The sequence below is a fragment of the Thermobia domestica genome, chromosome 1 (assembly GCF_964235325.1).
Source record: "Thermobia domestica chromosome 1, izTheDome1.hap1.1, whole genome shotgun sequence".
Taxonomy (NCBI): Eukaryota; Metazoa; Arthropoda; class Insecta; order Zygentoma; family Lepismatidae; genus Thermobia; species Thermobia domestica.
The window spans coordinates 123,095,637-123,111,969 of NC_137454.1; the positions used below are offsets into that span (position 1 = coordinate 123,095,637).

The window sequence follows — 16,333 nt, forward strand, 5'->3', positions numbered from 1 at the left end:
TCGCTTTGGCCCCAGAGGCTGTCTTCCAGCCAGGAAGTGATTTTTGGAACCACAACCAGATGTTTGAAACCCTCGAGGCAATACGATGGGATACCAAAGCAGACGAGGGAGTTGTAAACAGGTGCCCTACAGGGAAGAGTCACTTGGAAGGAGGCGCGCAGAATGGAGGGTAGAAATAGGTTGCCTGATCTCTGTTGACAGATAGCTCACCGTGTTACTTGCCAGTAAACACGAAAAGTTCTTTTACTCGGACTCGCGCAAGATAAGCTATTTCGAAGAAAGTCTCGTTCACAAACACAAAAATCACATAAACTGTGACTTTTATGCGGGGAATTTTTTGACGAATATTTTTACTCAAACTTAAGGTACGACTACTATGTGAGGGCGACAATTAAGCGAATAAACATGGTATCCAAATTGTAGATCAAATGAGCTAAAATAATAATATTTCCTAATGACAGCTATCGTAGAGTCAGCGTGTGAATTAGAACATCCAGTTATTTTGTTAATTTCCAAATAATTAACTACTGACCTTTGGATCAGTTTGGAGTCGTTACTCAAAACTGACGGTTATCTTAATGAACTAATAAATTGATCATAAATAACCTATAGTTGAATATACGATATTGCAGGGTGCTTGTTGGAAACCATGCGCTCAAGGAGTATTTTTATACATCAAATTCTTAACAAAAAAGATATCTCGCTCAAAAGTTAATCTAGGTAGAAGTAAGGTAATGATCAAATAATGTATTGTTTCAAAATTGGAATCCCGTAATTTCAAACAAAATATAATTTATTATGAATAAAATATCTCAATTTTCAACAAATATTAATAACAAATTCAAAATGAAGCTGATTCTAATAATAAAAGTAATTACCAATAACAGTAATATTATGGACAACAAATAGGTCAAGTAGATACCAAACTATTCAAATTAAATACGTAATTGATTTTTATACAACCAGTCTTACGAAATTGACCTTGATTTCCAATAGTATCAAAATTTTAATTTAACTGGAAATACTGAAATTTCTACTTCAATAATGCAATAGTGCTTTGCAAAATCAACCCATCAAATACTAAATTGGCCCGATTCAATTAACAAAGTATTTCCCAGCATTAACCTACGAGTCAAACTCACGGACTTTTAACGACAGGCTAGGAAGATAAGTAAGACTCCAGAAAGCCCTATCCAAACCTATCACAGAATAAAAATAACAGAACAAAACTAATTAATATAATTTATAGATTGAATCTCAAATAGATAATTGAAAACTAATAGGACCATGCAAACTATATGGAACGTATTTCAATTAGACCAACTACAAAGTAATTCATGACCCTATGGACACCTATGATAAGAAGGTGAAGCGAAATAAATAAGGAATCTAAGAATAATCCATTAAATTTAATTAACTACTTTGTACTTATACAAATACTTTCAGCTAGGCTCTTGGATCCGCTACTAACTGGACTTACCACCTCTTATTAATAATCAATTAGCTCCTAAACCTACAACTACTGTCGATCCATGAAGAATCCAGAAAAGAATCGAAGAATAGACAAAACCATTTGTTTAAAATCTTCGTAGTAATCGTTAATATTCTAAAGCATAATGACGAACAAGAAAAAACGAAAAACATCTGCGAGTATTTTTACAACTTAATCCTCTATCGATTTCGAAAGTAACTTCACTATTCCATCATTTCCACTCCAATACGATCTTTTCGAGGCAAATCTTAAGCTCCAACTCAACTCCGCAATCGGCCATCACTCGCCACGTAAGCACAGTTGTCGCTGCTGTATACATCACGCTTCCGCGCTATTAGAAACAGAAAGACTCTTCGTTTTTTACCAAAGCTAGTTGAAAGAAAGAAAAAATATTTTTAACATTCAGCAATTGTAATACTACACATAATGCTTTTTAAATTTACGTTCTTTCTTTTTTGCAGTGTCCTATTCGTGTTTAATTTTATTAGTACATTTTAACAGTTCTTTTTTATTTTTATTTTTATTTTAATCATTTTTTTCACCAAATTCAGTCTTCAGTCAGACAATTTACAATATATACCGTCCGTCCAAAAATTCAGTGGCGTATCCAGTAATTGCGCCACAGTAGTCATAAAACAAGGAGAAATGTATGCTGAGCTTTGGATTTCCTCAAGATCCCCTTTATCAACTAAAAAATCTATGAAAACATCCATTTCTTTCAACTTGTACTTGGACACCGGATAGTGTTGCGCAATATAAGGGCTAGAATCAGTTAAAATTATTTTTTGTTCATACCTCTTAAGGACGCATAAATCTTTGGTACTTACATAATTAAGTTCTTAAAAATATGTATTTTCTACATAAAGTATTAAAGAGGGTAAAATAATGTCAGGTGTTAAATAAATATTCCTTTAAATGTATTCTCCATGTCGTCAGCAAAATACTGGAATTCTTGTCTCGTGGGATTCTTCGTGCTGATCCATGACGGTACCTCTTCAAAGTTCTAGAGACTCTGCGCAGAAGTAGTCGTCTCCTGAAGACTAGAAACTGGACGTCTTCCAATGCTCACCTCCATTTCCTGACTTTCTGGGTTGAAGATAACCCCCTTTCTCGTCAAGATCTGGACCGTTATCCTTTAGCCGGTATCGGTGCCCTCTGGTCACCACCAGTTGAATGCAGTGCATTGAATGGTCAATCTTCTCCTAAGATGTGGTTTTCAACTAAGTTGACCCATCTGCCAAGAGGATATCTGCCTAGTCGATATTGTTTGATATCGACTCAAAGTAACTTTGTCACTGCTACTTTACCCTTGGACACTGCTAAACCTGCTACTGAACTAGCTGGATGAACCATATTCCCCTAACATCTGCTCCTTCACGAACAATGTTCCGCTCGGAACGAAGCTAGTACAACGTTAACTCTAGATCTGTAACTTTTATTCTTTGTTGAATAACTCCAATCCATGCGATGAATCACACACTATTTATAAATAATCTCAGTTCAACCACCTCGTGTGTATTCACACTTTTATTATCGAGGACAGTAATTGAAAAGTTCACTAATTTAGTTCGTGGACGACATTTTTGACGTATTTTCTCTAATAAGTGAGTTTCGCATAAATTCAACGTTTAACGGGTGTTATTTACTGCACCAAATACATTGAACTACCCTCTAAATAAGTTACCCTGTATGAACACCTTTGCTAAGTATGTGTGCTTAAGAAACATGAATTCCATCCTGCCTTTACTGATTATAATTTCAATCTTCCTTAGGGATCGTTCGGTTGGTATTACTATTACTGTATTAAACTAATAATTTTATTATAATCTGGAGTATATTGGAGATTCATTTCGTAACTTTCAGCAGTTACCATGAATTCTTTCATAGTAAATTTGTTTAAAGTAAAAGATCCCGTATCTCAGGTGTCACTAAATTATCAATTATATGACAAAATTCATGACTTGGCATATGTAACAAATGTAAAACTGCTTCCTTTTCACGAAGAAAGTTTACGAGAGATTTATTTTCTCCCATTACCCTATATATTCTCCCATTATAAAATTCCATACTAACTAACGGTGTGATAAATTTATCCAAAAATGTTTTAACAGCATATTACCAATCTGAAGTAATAGTTAAAACATGCTGGAATTCTTCATGAATCCTACCTTTCCACTTACTTATACATTCTACCAGCATTACATTAAAGAACGCTAGCTTCTGTTCTATGTATTTTTATCAAAATATAACGTAATAATAAACCACTATTTTTACTCACTTAGGGTAATTCGCTACACTATAACTCCAATGACTTAAAATTGCATTGAGAAATTATCTTTGTAAAATTACCAGGTAATGGTAGGTTTATTGAAACCAAATGAAGGATCAGCTTGTGGTACCACAGTACCGGCGAAGTCAAACAAATTCGTAATATCAGGATTCTGCTTGGCTCCACCGTCCCCAGTGTTGGGCACGTCATCAAACTGTATCCTAAAAGCAACAAGAACTTGACTGCTTCCCCATATGTTACGCACAGGTGACCGACTTGCAGTCCTTCATTACCGTTGTTGCTGAATATGTACGTTACAATGCGAAGAGCCTATTGCTGTGTTACTCCTGGTCAGGCCATAAAGATCATACTCTATTACATGAAAGTTTTCCGCACAAAGATGTTACCCTCAAGATATTGCCACCAAAGACAACAAAATATTCCCAACCTCTTGATGTATACTTCTTTAGGCAATATATGCGCTATGTGATATGAATTGTCAAGTTTATAAGACTACATTGTGAAAAGCCACAAGTAGAAATACACGATCATCATTTTATATTCAGATTTCATTCTGAGCTATACAATCAACTTTCTGCACCGAAGTACAAGCCTGTTACTGTACGCTTGTAAAAAGGGAGGTTTACATCTTGACATAAGAATATCATTGTTTAAAACTGTAATTAGTATAGTGTTTCATATTGGACTGCTTAGATGAAGAAGTGCTGTTGAATGTTATAAAGGGAGTTACGTCACGTGTGCATTTTGTTCTGTTCCACTTTGCTTTGACCATTTCATTGAAATCCCACACCTGAACTTTGAGGACTGAGTAGTGGTGTAACACGAGCAAGTCAGTGGAAAAATTTGTTATTCAGATAGCGTAATTATTTTAAGCAAAGTGAAATATATATATAACAATCGGTACTGGCATTGCAATTTTTTGTTTCCTTGCGTTACCAAAGTTCCTCTCTTAGACCTTGCGTAGATGATCATCCAAATAACTATCGAGGTAAGACGCACAGGTTTGTATGAAAATGGCTCATGCCATTCTGTTTGAGATGAGTAGGTTATATTCAAAGCACATTTACCTGCGGTTCTGAGTGTTCGAGGACATGCAAATCCCTTGTGAGATAACTTCTCAAGAAAATATGGCCAAACACATAGGGTTACTTCCATATTACAAACTCTGTAAACCATAGCTAGAACTACCTTCTATCACTACTTCTTTATATTCAAGGTATTGTTTTCCGCAATTATTGTTCTATAGTACACAACAGTAACAACGGCTTGGGTAGGGGGATAATACGAGGGGAGATCAAATATAAACAAGCTTTGTGTTGAAACAAAATATATATTGTAGGAAACAGAGACATGGCCACAACTTATTTTTCTACATAGCCTCCGCCTTTACAGATGCTTTTTTCCAAACGTTTGGCTATTCTTTTGATGTCGTTTTCGTAGAATGAAGCTGGGCAAGTAGCCAACCATTGTGCACAAAGGTTTCCACTTGATTGTTGGTCGCAAATCGCAAATTACTGGGGTGTAATGATGCACCCATGTCTCGTCAAAGGCAGCGATGCAATGCGAAAACGCTTCCTCTTCCACGTCAAAACGAGTGTAAAGCACTCTAGCAATGCGAACTGGTTCAGCTTTTGATCGTCATTCAGCAGCTTGGGAACCCACCGAGCTGTAATATTGCGTAAGCCCAACTGCTTTTTGATGATTAATTGGACAATTCCATAGCTCACACTAAGTTCTGCTGCAATTTGACCCACAGTGACGCGTCGTTCCCGTTCCATAAGCTCACGAACACTTGCAATGATGTCATTAGTCACACTAGTACGAGGACGACAGGGCTGAACTTCATTTGTAACACGTTCACGGCCTTGCGCTGAATTCGCTGCACCACACCTTCACTATTGTACATGAAAGGGTATCATTCCAGAACTGGGTCTGCAGTCTGCTGTAAATTTCGGCTGGTTTGACGTTTTCCTGGGTGAGGAACTTGATAATTATCCGTTGCGCAACAGACACTGGCACACTCTTCTCACTCACCGTGAGAGCTACTAAACGAAGCATGCGACAAGTCAGCTGTTCTTGTTCCTGACTCTCGGCAACTTTACCTACCGACCGCACCTGCCCAATCAAACCCAGGTACCCATTCCAACGCTTAGCCAATCAAGGCTCGTTCATATTTCATTCACCCTCGTACGTTAGAAGAAATATTTACAGACGTTTGTACTTACTCTATTACCATGATTTTTCCTGATTTCTTTCTTGTTTACTCTTTTCGAACATTTATATCTCGCTACTTATTCTCTTCGTTTTATATTTCCGTAAATAAATGTCTATAACATTGGTAGTAATGCTGTTAGGAAACTCTTATGTCTAGCAATAATAATTCAAATGTTTGTTGAAATTTTCAATTTATTTATGCTTCAACTTAAATTTATTACAGTCAACCATCACCAAAAAATCACTTTTGTTACATGAATGTTTAAATTAAAAATTGTTCAAAATTCAACATAGTCAAGTGTATATTTTAGTTGACCATTACGAATTTCAGTTAACAATCACCAAAAAATAATATTGCTTAATGAATCCTATAGATAACTATCACAAAAACATTCTAGATAAATGAACATTATAGTTAACAGTCATCGATATATGAATTTACGGAATGAATTTTATCGTCTACCGACACCAAATAAGTAAATTATCATTTTTCGCTTTGAAATACTCTTTTTTCTCTTCATGATACTTTCCAGCCTCTTTAGCAGCACAAATCTTAAATTAAGAATTGGCTTCTGTCAGTTAAACTGGAGAGGAAGGTCCTTTCAGGAGTAGCTGGAGCCTCTGTAAAATTTAAAATTAGAATTAGTATATTTTTGCAACATCATTCGTGTGATTTAAGGCGAGTTTTAAGATTTTCTTGTAAGTTCCTACGTTTTCGATAATTTCTCCGTTAAATGAAAAAATACAGCATTTTTGTAATATTTAACTTCACGATATTCAGAAATTATCTAATGTGAAGTCTTGCTTAAGTGGGGTGTGCAAAAGTTGGTATATAAGCTATTTATCGAAGATGAACGAAAATATATTGCAGCACTTCCATAAAATTATGCTTCAAAAGGAGGAAATGTTGATAATTTCTACAATATTCAAAATGGCGGTTCTATATTTATTAAGTCATATCTTTTCCTTGCAAAGAACTGGCATATCTGCAGGTAATAATAATAATAATAATTTACAAGAGTACGACTAAGGAAAGAAACTATTTTTCCGTAATGTTATATCTCAATTAATCGAATTTTATGATATATCTTATTAGAAGATGAATACTTCTAATTTGTTAAACATTATTTGCCAGGATAAATTAAATCTTAAATCGTTCTATACTTCTCACACAAAATGTAATCAATTACGCACAATAACATACAAAAACTATTACAATAACAAATTATCAGCAATTTTATTGAAAAGGATACACATGAGTTTAACTTATTACTAAATTATCAGTGATCTGAGCCTTTCATAAAACAATAGCGACTAGAAACAATATGTTGGTGTTGTACAATATTCAATATCCCTTTTTGCTATTCTGTATGCTATTAATCTGAATAGAAATGTATATTAAACTCTCTCGTTAAGCTCATGCATCTTCTCCGTGGAAGACCCGGCAGAAGGTCACGTACTTTGGCTTTCTCATTAAGCAGCAGGTCCAAGTCTCATATAGAGTTGGTGTTCAGAGGACCCAACTAAATATATATTACAAAAATTAATCAGTGAGATATACCATTAATGCAATACTTACTCATTGCAAACCAACCAGGAGTTCCAGCATCTTTTCTTGCAGCATACAAAGCATTCTTGACAGCTAGGAATGCCACAATTGCCATACAAAGTGAAGGTTCTCCAGTTGCTATGTACACAAAATAATAACATATAGAAATAAATGAACAACTTTTTTTGTGAATTACAAATAGTTTTACTTTCACATAAGTACACTTTGTTTCAATTATGACATACATTTTTGAACAGCACACAGAAGGAAGACGAAATATAAGCAACTAAATGATATAAATAACACATATTTCTCACAAACATTATTGTAAAGTTTATATGGTACTCAAATTTAAAGTGATAAGGAGATTTCAAATTTAAAGTGAAAACAAAACACGCCTGTTTTACTGTTGAAATTCTGTACTATTGGGAAAATGACAATGCAAAACCGAAAACTAAAATGAAAGTTTCAACTTTCCGAAATGTTTTAAATGAGTTCTAATTTATAAATATCCTACATTTTTTCAGTCACCAAGAAAATATCAAAACTTTAAACTTTCATGCGGAAAGATTTCTAAACGCAAACCTTAACTCAGATTTTTCTGCCATTAGTATGATTTTAGAAAAATAGGTAATAAATTTAAGGAATAGGTTACAAGTGTGGGATTTATACTCATTGTTACCCAGTAAACTTGGCAATGTATTACCAATGTTCATACTTACTCTTCTAGAAATAAGTGCTCACCTTTAGATCCAAGAACACCATACGGATTTATAGTATTTTGCGAGAAAGACACTCTATAATCTAGTGGAATGTCCTTGGCGGTAAATGGTTTGTATTCCTAAATAAAAGGAAAATAATCAACTCTGTCATTTTCTACAATTGTTTAGAAATGTTTTACAATGATATTATTCTAAAACAAACATATTTCTAAATATATCAAGTTTCCCAAAACAATGCAAGTAATAGTCAATGCTATTGTAATTTATAACAAATGTCACTACAGCTTCTTTATGAATGAAATATCATTTTGTAGTTAGTGAGTAAACATACTGAATATTTTATAAATAATTACATATTTCTAAGCAGGCAAATTTGCTCCATCAATACATTGAAACTTAACAAATTTTTAATACGATATTATATACATTTATAAATTCGATATGATGTATGTAAATTGGAATACCATTAACATATTGGGCATATATCAATAATACTTATAAGCTTTCCATATAACATACCCATGATCTATTTGTGAGTAATCTTCCAGTATCTGGATCGAAAATCAGTTCCTCATTAAGCCAATAGCTCATTCCCATTATAAATCCTCCTTCAACTTGACCGACATCAATAAGTGGACTCAAGCTTCTTCCAACATCCTCCAACAAGTCCGCACGAATAAGCTACAAAGTAATTAATTAGCATGTTAATTTGAATTTCCAAGAAAACGTACGTAAAAATACTTTTATACTTCCAAGTTAAAAATTGTTGTAACTAAATTACCTCAACAATAAGTAAAAGAAAAAATCAATATGAAATGACAAAATACGGAGCCTAGTGTGGTTGTATTGGATATCATTGTTAACTTTATATAGATAATTATAAACAATATTTACAGTTCGTTAATTATCCACAAATTACTAAACAAATCTGGTACATCTGAGAATAGTTTCAAGCAAGACATAACAGACTTTTCTGGAAACCTTAGTCATAAGAGATATATCTTAATATAGATAATCTTTAAATTTACCTAATAGAAAACAACATTGCTTTATGTTTAGTAATAAGATAGAAGAAAACGGATTATAAAAAGTTATTATAAATTCAGTTCGAGACATCTATTTAGTCTGATAATGGAAACCATTATTTATTTAGAACTTTCGACTATGTGGTTCCTTCAATCTCAATGGTACGCATAGTCTCCAGAATTGTTTCCGTAGGAATTCTGTCTCCACTGGTTTAAAAAAACGCAATAAGATGTAAGTCAAAAATTTGTTGGGTGAGACTGTGTTGGTATATACCAATCTTCTCACGTTGCCCCTTAGTAGCCTCATGGATAATGTGTCTATACAGGTGGTCCAGATTTCGGTTCCTGTTGTGAGTCTAGCATCGAATTTAAACCTGAGTACTAGTATGGCGAGCGTTGACCTCTTGGGCGAATAGTCCCTGATTCGATTGGAAGCCATGTGGGTTTGTGATGGAAAATACAGTGTTTGTAAATATTCTAGGGTTCTCCCGTTTCTTCCCACATTCTAATTAAACCAATTCTTTCATAATCATTCACTTTCATTAATCATCCGTCTCTTTCAGCGTACACACCGTAATCGTGGGACGTAATACAGAAAATTTTCATTTTTCCATCAAGTGATTCACATCTCACTTTAAATACTAACGCTTTGTTCAGAGTGACGTGCGTGCTCTAACCTCTCCCACTTGAGCAAAAGAGTATGCAAAACTAAACATTTACCTAATTATGACGTATACAAATACAAATACTTGAAATGATAAATTAATAAACCGAGTACAAATGATAACTGTAAAATACAAATTTCAAATTATTTTTGTTTGAGAAACGAGGCTCTTACATTGCGTTCTCCTGTTAGAATATCAACTTCTACTTCAACAACTGCTACTCCCCAGATGTCGTACGGTTTAACATCAACGTCTTTTCTTGCTGAGTACCTAAAAGTAAAATTACATGAAATTATGTAACTACTGTACTTAAACACATTGAACAGAATTCATAAACATTAACATAAATCATTTTAGATCCATTTTCCAATGATTCTCGTTACATATGTAACACTGGAAGCTTAACTATATTGTTCCTTAAATTAAATTTTCCAACGTTTTTATAAATTCATGGGGTTTCTAAATATTGTGCCCTTTTACCAACTCATTAGTAAAATTTAGATATAAGAAAAGTAATCAGTTATCTATGTCTCATCTCAAACAAAAACATTTACATTATTACTTCAAATGGAAACTACGTAACACTTGGATATATTTCTTGCGAGGTTTACAGAAGTAGAAATTTAACAAAACTCGAGATTTATTGAGCATTACAAAATTTAAAACATCAACAACAATTTTCTTTTCTCTATATTCTGAATTAAAATAATAATGGAAATTATGATTGGAATCTGAGTGGACAAAGTGAAATATCACAAATTCAACATTTTGGTGAGCTAATTTCTATAGCACCTTCTTTCCACCTGAAACACGAATCAAAGTAAGATTTGCCAGTAAGAAAGAACTTGTCACGAGAATTCACGTCTAGAATGGCCTGAATCAAGGGGCTGCGTTATTTCTATGATTATTATTGTTTTCCTCTGGAATACGCCGTAAGGAAAATTAAAGATTCAACCAGGCTATGAGTTGAATGACACTCACCAGGACGTAGCTCATGATGATTATGACAATGACGGGAATAGAATTAAATCTAGAGATTTTATTAATCGTCTACAGTAACATAGGTGTAGAGGTAACTGTAGAGAAAAGTAAGGACATGGACGTTTGCCGTAACCACAATACTGTAAATTATGAATATCTTAAAATATCAAGTAATGTATTCGACAAAGTGGCCACTGAAAGATCTGGATCAACGTTAGCAGCCAAAGCCTACAAAAGAATTAGATGTCAATTGAAAGCAGAGAATTCGTCTTTTTATTTGTCTTTGTGAGTTCTGAAAAGAATTTGAAGCTTAACATATATAAAACTATAATTTTTCCTGTTGTGCTGTATGGTTCCAAGATATAGTCGATTATTTTGAGGAAAGAAAGGAAACTAAAAGTATTTGAAAATAAAATCCCGATACTAATATTTGGACCCAAAAGGGATGGAAATGGAGAATGGTGGAAACTCCATAACAAGGAATTACATAATTTTTACTACTTACTTAGCATTGTTAGGGCCATTAAGTTTCGGAGGCTCACACGTGTCAGGTAGGCAAGTCATGTAAGCAGGATGGAGTAAAGTAGAAACGCTTTGAAAATTTTAACTGGAATCCCAATTATATAAAAAAAATAATAAAAGAAAAATTTAGGAAGACCTAGTTGCATATAGGAAGAGAATATTAGGATCGATCTAGGAGAAACAGGAAAACAAAGTAGAAACTGAATCCAGTTGGCTAAGGATAGAAGTCAACGGACAGATTTTGTAATTTCAGCATTGAATCTTCGGGTTCCGTAGACCATAGACTAGTTAGAGTACGCAAGAGTAGCACAATCATTTAAATTATGTATCATGCTATATGTAATCGCCTTCTGCAGATTTTGTTTTAATTTTCTTCTAACTCATTTGCAGGTGATATACTTTCATTTTATATGTAAACTCTAATTTGAATATCATGAAAAAGAAAATCGTAAGTTACAAATTGTATTCATAGTTTTCTAATTTGCTTTTCAAATCATAAAAGAGAGAACATATGTAAACGGTTGTATATTACTAATAAAATTTGTCCGTAAAAAACATTGAATCTCATCATCCAATTATTACAAATTGTCTTCTACGCTTGGAACAATTATAGAAAAGAAGAAAATCCAACTATACGATTTACGATGCATACGCAACTTAGTAAATACTGTACAAAATAAACTTCTTTGGTACACAAATTTAGAAATAATAGAGCATAACTTAAATTTTATCAGCGTGAATGTTAATTAAAATGTAAATAATTGCTTACGTGTATTCAGCATGGAGATCAACTCCTTGATTGAAACATTCTTGAATGAGTTCTTGCCAGGTAGGATTATCCATTTGTTCTTTTATCGGATTGATTCGGCTCAAAAGTGTTTCACAACATTTCAAAGTAGCCTGAAAAATGTTTGTTCAAGATCAAGATTTAACAAAGTATTTAGATATCTTCTTCAAGAATATCAATTACCATAGATAAGTATACGTTAAATAGTGTTCCATAATACATTTCACAAAGGAAATACTTTTAGAGCTTGATGCCACATAATTTTATTAGTTTATATTTGAAAGATTCGTAAAATTCATATTAGTTAACATTTCCAAAATAAAGTAAATTGTATACTTACATAAGAGCACAGATCACCAGTAAGGCTTCCGGATGACACAGAGCCATTTGGTGATATAAAATTGTAAGCGGGCTTGATGCTAACCATATCCAGAGGGATTCCAAGAGCATGAGCACAAACTTGAGCTACCTAAGGGAATAAAATATTTTAGGTATTTAATATGTTTTGTATATACTTTCTTTAATGAAAAAGTCTTTATTACTGGGGATAGTACAATGCATTTGAAAAGATTAGGTTTTTAAAACTGAAGTACGCCTGAGCGACCAAACTGGCAATAGAATGGGTCGGGACGGATAAAAAATTCAGATTTGTCAACTCTTGTAATTTATCAAAGTAAAATTTTAATATGACCTTCTCGTCAGTTGGATCAAACTTTGCTTTGAGTTCAAGATTTCATTTTGTTAAAGTACGTCAAACATGTTTGTGGATCTTGGAAGAAACTTAAATATTTACTTTGGTATTTGTTCCTTGTCCAAATTCAATTCCTCCATGAGATACTGCTACTGTGCCATCATCGTGAAAGATGGATACCAAAGAGCTGTAATTCCCTGAATAGTACAACGGATATCGAATTGGTACCAAGGCAATTCCTCGTTTCTTCCAGCGGTTGGCCTAGAAAAGAGAAAGATTGTTTTACTTGTTGAGATTTTTGAGGTATCCATACTAAGATACTACTGAAATAGCGAAATATATAGCCAGCTTAATTGACTTGTTGATTTATATATAAACAGTAGAATCAAACTAGGAGGAAAAGTTTCTTATCCAAACTGAAGGAACGTTTCGAACGGTTTCATTTCTTTCTTGTGAAAAATCAATTAAATGGATCAAATATATCACATCACATTTATTTTCAACATCTAACACAATGCCACATAAATTATTCAACTTAATTATAATCTTGTTCAACTTAATTATAATATATAACTTAATTGTAATCTTCAACTCTATGAACATAAACAACAGCTTTTTATTTCAAGGCTCCTTAATCGCACGCATTGATATAAGATTGGTACATTTCCTTTTACAAAAACGAAAAAGAGGACTGAATACTATGTATACATATTTGTTTAATTCAAACACATCATAAAAGGTTAAGTCCTTCTCTATTTAACACTAAAATAACGCAAGTAAAAGTATTTGATGTACTAGGAAAATTACAAATAATGTAATTGAAAGTTAAGGAACTTTTGTTTTTGAATATTCGATGTCAATCTATTTGAATTCAACATCACAATGAAAAATGAACGAGAAAATAAATAATTGTCAAAGCAGATGGATTTTCATCTGAGTCTTAGACCTGTATGTTGCCTCTAACAAGCAAATAACACAACTAAGTGTCTGTAGATACGTACAGCATTGAATGCTTCAACACTCTCCTTTCTTGCGTCATAATTTGATGACGTTTTTATTTGTTCAATCATTTGTGGGATGGGACTTTCATCTCGGAGGGAGTATCTAGGCCCAGCAACTATCTCAGATGTTGTAGTCAGTATATTAGCAAGCCTCACATCAGTTGGGTCTAGATTTAGAGCAACTGCGACGTGGTCCATGATGACCTCTATGTTGGCAATACCTTCTGTCGTACCTGGAAGATATATCAGCAACAGAGCATAAAATAATTAGAAGATTGAAGTTTCGGCAAACAGATAATTATTATTATTATTATTATTGTTATAAGAAAATATTAAGTAATTCCAAAATGTTACTAAATATGAATACGATGTATTAAACACAAATGTTTGATGAAAATTTCAACTTGAGCTAATTAGTTTAGTTACTGTCTTGACACCATTATAGAAGGTCCTAATAATATCATTCTAGAAAAGTACCACTAAACACATCATTGTTTTTTTTTATCTATATAAAACAAATGTATTTTTTTAAAAAAAAAAACTTTCATCAAAGGAGTAACTACAATTTCGGGAAATGAACATACCAGGTGATCTGCATGGTGTGTTTTGAGGTTTGTCTGTAAGGACAGTAGAACCAGTAATTTCCCAACTTGTGGCATCATAGACATTTTGAAATAACCTCCTGGCTGTGCCTATTGTAGGTTCGTTGTCAGTCCATCCTACTTCATCATACAACTTGGCTGATACATACTCAAGTTTACCAGTTTCAGAGACTCCTACCTAATAAAAAAATCAAGCAAGTATTTTTGATATATGAGCGCCTCGAGAGAACACAATGGTATGTAACATCTTCTAACTTACGAGTAAACTAGAAAACAGAATTATTCATTTCCATGCAATCCAAATGCAATGGCATATACCAAACAAGTCTATAGGTACATTTGCGAAATAAAGCTACAAATGTACTGTTGTTTGGTTTGATTTCAATCCATTTCACCTAATAACTCATTTCGTCGGAAGTGGCGCTTACCGCCGTGTTCGCACGAGCCACTTGTATATATTACTATCAATTTGTAGTAGAATGTACAATATAAATTCAAGAGAAAATACTAGATACACATTTATACAGAGAAACCGCTTACTTTTGATTTGAAAATTTCGAAACCATAGTAAAATGCCAAAGAAACATGTACAGTAAGTTAAATAGCAATAAATAAATACATTAATTAAGATATTTAAACAAGTGGTTGAGGCTTGAGACAGCGATCGAACCGAACTAAGAAGCTCCCGTTGTTCAAAGCTTTGGCCGAGCCGAGCCAAGAATAGTCTGAACCTGACTGAGCTAGGCCACCAAATAATCTTTATACGATCTTTATTCTTTACACATGGATTAGAAGCTCACCAGATTTTATTTACAACCAGCCAATAGTTACCGGAAAATAAAGTACCATATACAAGTCGAGGCGAGCATATCCTTGCCCGAATTCCACCATCAAATATATCGATTCTTATTCCTTGAACGTTGGGTTACTTGCCCACCAAATTCCATTCAGATTCGGACAATAGCTACTCAGAAACAAAGTACTACATGCACGCCAAACCGAGTTTGTGCCAGACCGAACCCGATCATTAAATATAGCGATCTTTATGTTTCAGACAATGGGCTAACTGCCTACTAAATTTGGTTTATATCTGACCAGTAGTTTCCGACAAATAAAGTACCACATATACATATACATATACCTGGAATGAAAGTATAAGCTTCCATATGCTTACGCAGAGAGCTAATAAGTATTCTTTTACGAAATGAATTGTAATGACATGTTATGTATTTCCCATGTGTACTGTAATCTAACAACTTATTATACTATATTTTTTGTGTGTCTAAAATCGCAACAAAAGTATCAATGATTATTAAACTTTAATACACATAAACTTTTAAAAAATACAATAAATAAATGCTCACTTCATATTGATTGTAGTACGGATGACGTTTTCCAATTGCTTGCATATTTATGGTCTGTGGTAGAGCAAGCCGAACAGGTCGATTTAATGCTGAGGCAGCAACGGCTGATGCACAAGCAACCAAACTGGCTCTACTAATCTTAGATCCGAAAGCAGCTCCCAGTCGCTTCACACTCATATTAATCCTGCAAAAGTATAACAATAAATATTAGAATTAGAAATACTAAATATGCATTATTATTTAGTTAGTTATTTCCTTTTTCTAAGATATATGATATAGTGGTACAAAGTACCAGAAATTAGGACTTTCACCTGTTTTATTTTACTACAATTTTGTCTCTATTTGTCTCAAATATAGCTACATTCGACATTTTATACAAAATCGTAGATGGAATCCTATTTAAAATTATAAATAAACGTTGTTGTTGC

At 33.4% G+C, this 16,333-nt stretch overlaps 1 protein-coding gene across 2 annotated transcripts in view; it reads right to left on the reverse strand.

Annotated features, from left to right (window-relative positions):
* Nucleotides 1-6,188: 6,188 nt before the first annotated feature.
* LOC145666569 (uncharacterized) overlaps nucleotides 6,189-16,333 on the reverse strand; it is a 43,345-nt gene continuing 33,200 nt past the window's right edge. For both annotated transcript variants that reach the window (XM_081733923.1, XM_081733933.1), the window contains exons 17-27: nucleotides 15,906-16,089; nucleotides 14,524-14,719; nucleotides 13,940-14,172; nucleotides 13,041-13,199; nucleotides 12,588-12,716; nucleotides 12,230-12,360; nucleotides 10,131-10,227; nucleotides 8,787-8,948; nucleotides 8,290-8,386; nucleotides 7,576-7,683; nucleotides 6,189-6,617 (exon numbers count right to left, since the gene is read on the reverse strand). In XM_081733923.1, coding sequence (XP_081590049.1) covers nucleotides 6,550-6,617; nucleotides 7,576-7,683; nucleotides 8,290-8,386; nucleotides 8,787-8,948; nucleotides 10,131-10,227; nucleotides 12,230-12,360; nucleotides 12,588-12,716; nucleotides 13,041-13,199; nucleotides 13,940-14,172; nucleotides 14,524-14,719; nucleotides 15,906-16,089 — 1,564 coding nt within the window. In that variant the 3' untranslated portion in view covers nucleotides 6,189-6,549. The remainder of the gene's footprint in view (nucleotides 6,618-7,575; nucleotides 7,684-8,289; nucleotides 8,387-8,786; nucleotides 8,949-10,130; nucleotides 10,228-12,229; nucleotides 12,361-12,587; nucleotides 12,717-13,040; nucleotides 13,200-13,939; nucleotides 14,173-14,523; nucleotides 14,720-15,905; nucleotides 16,090-16,333) is intronic.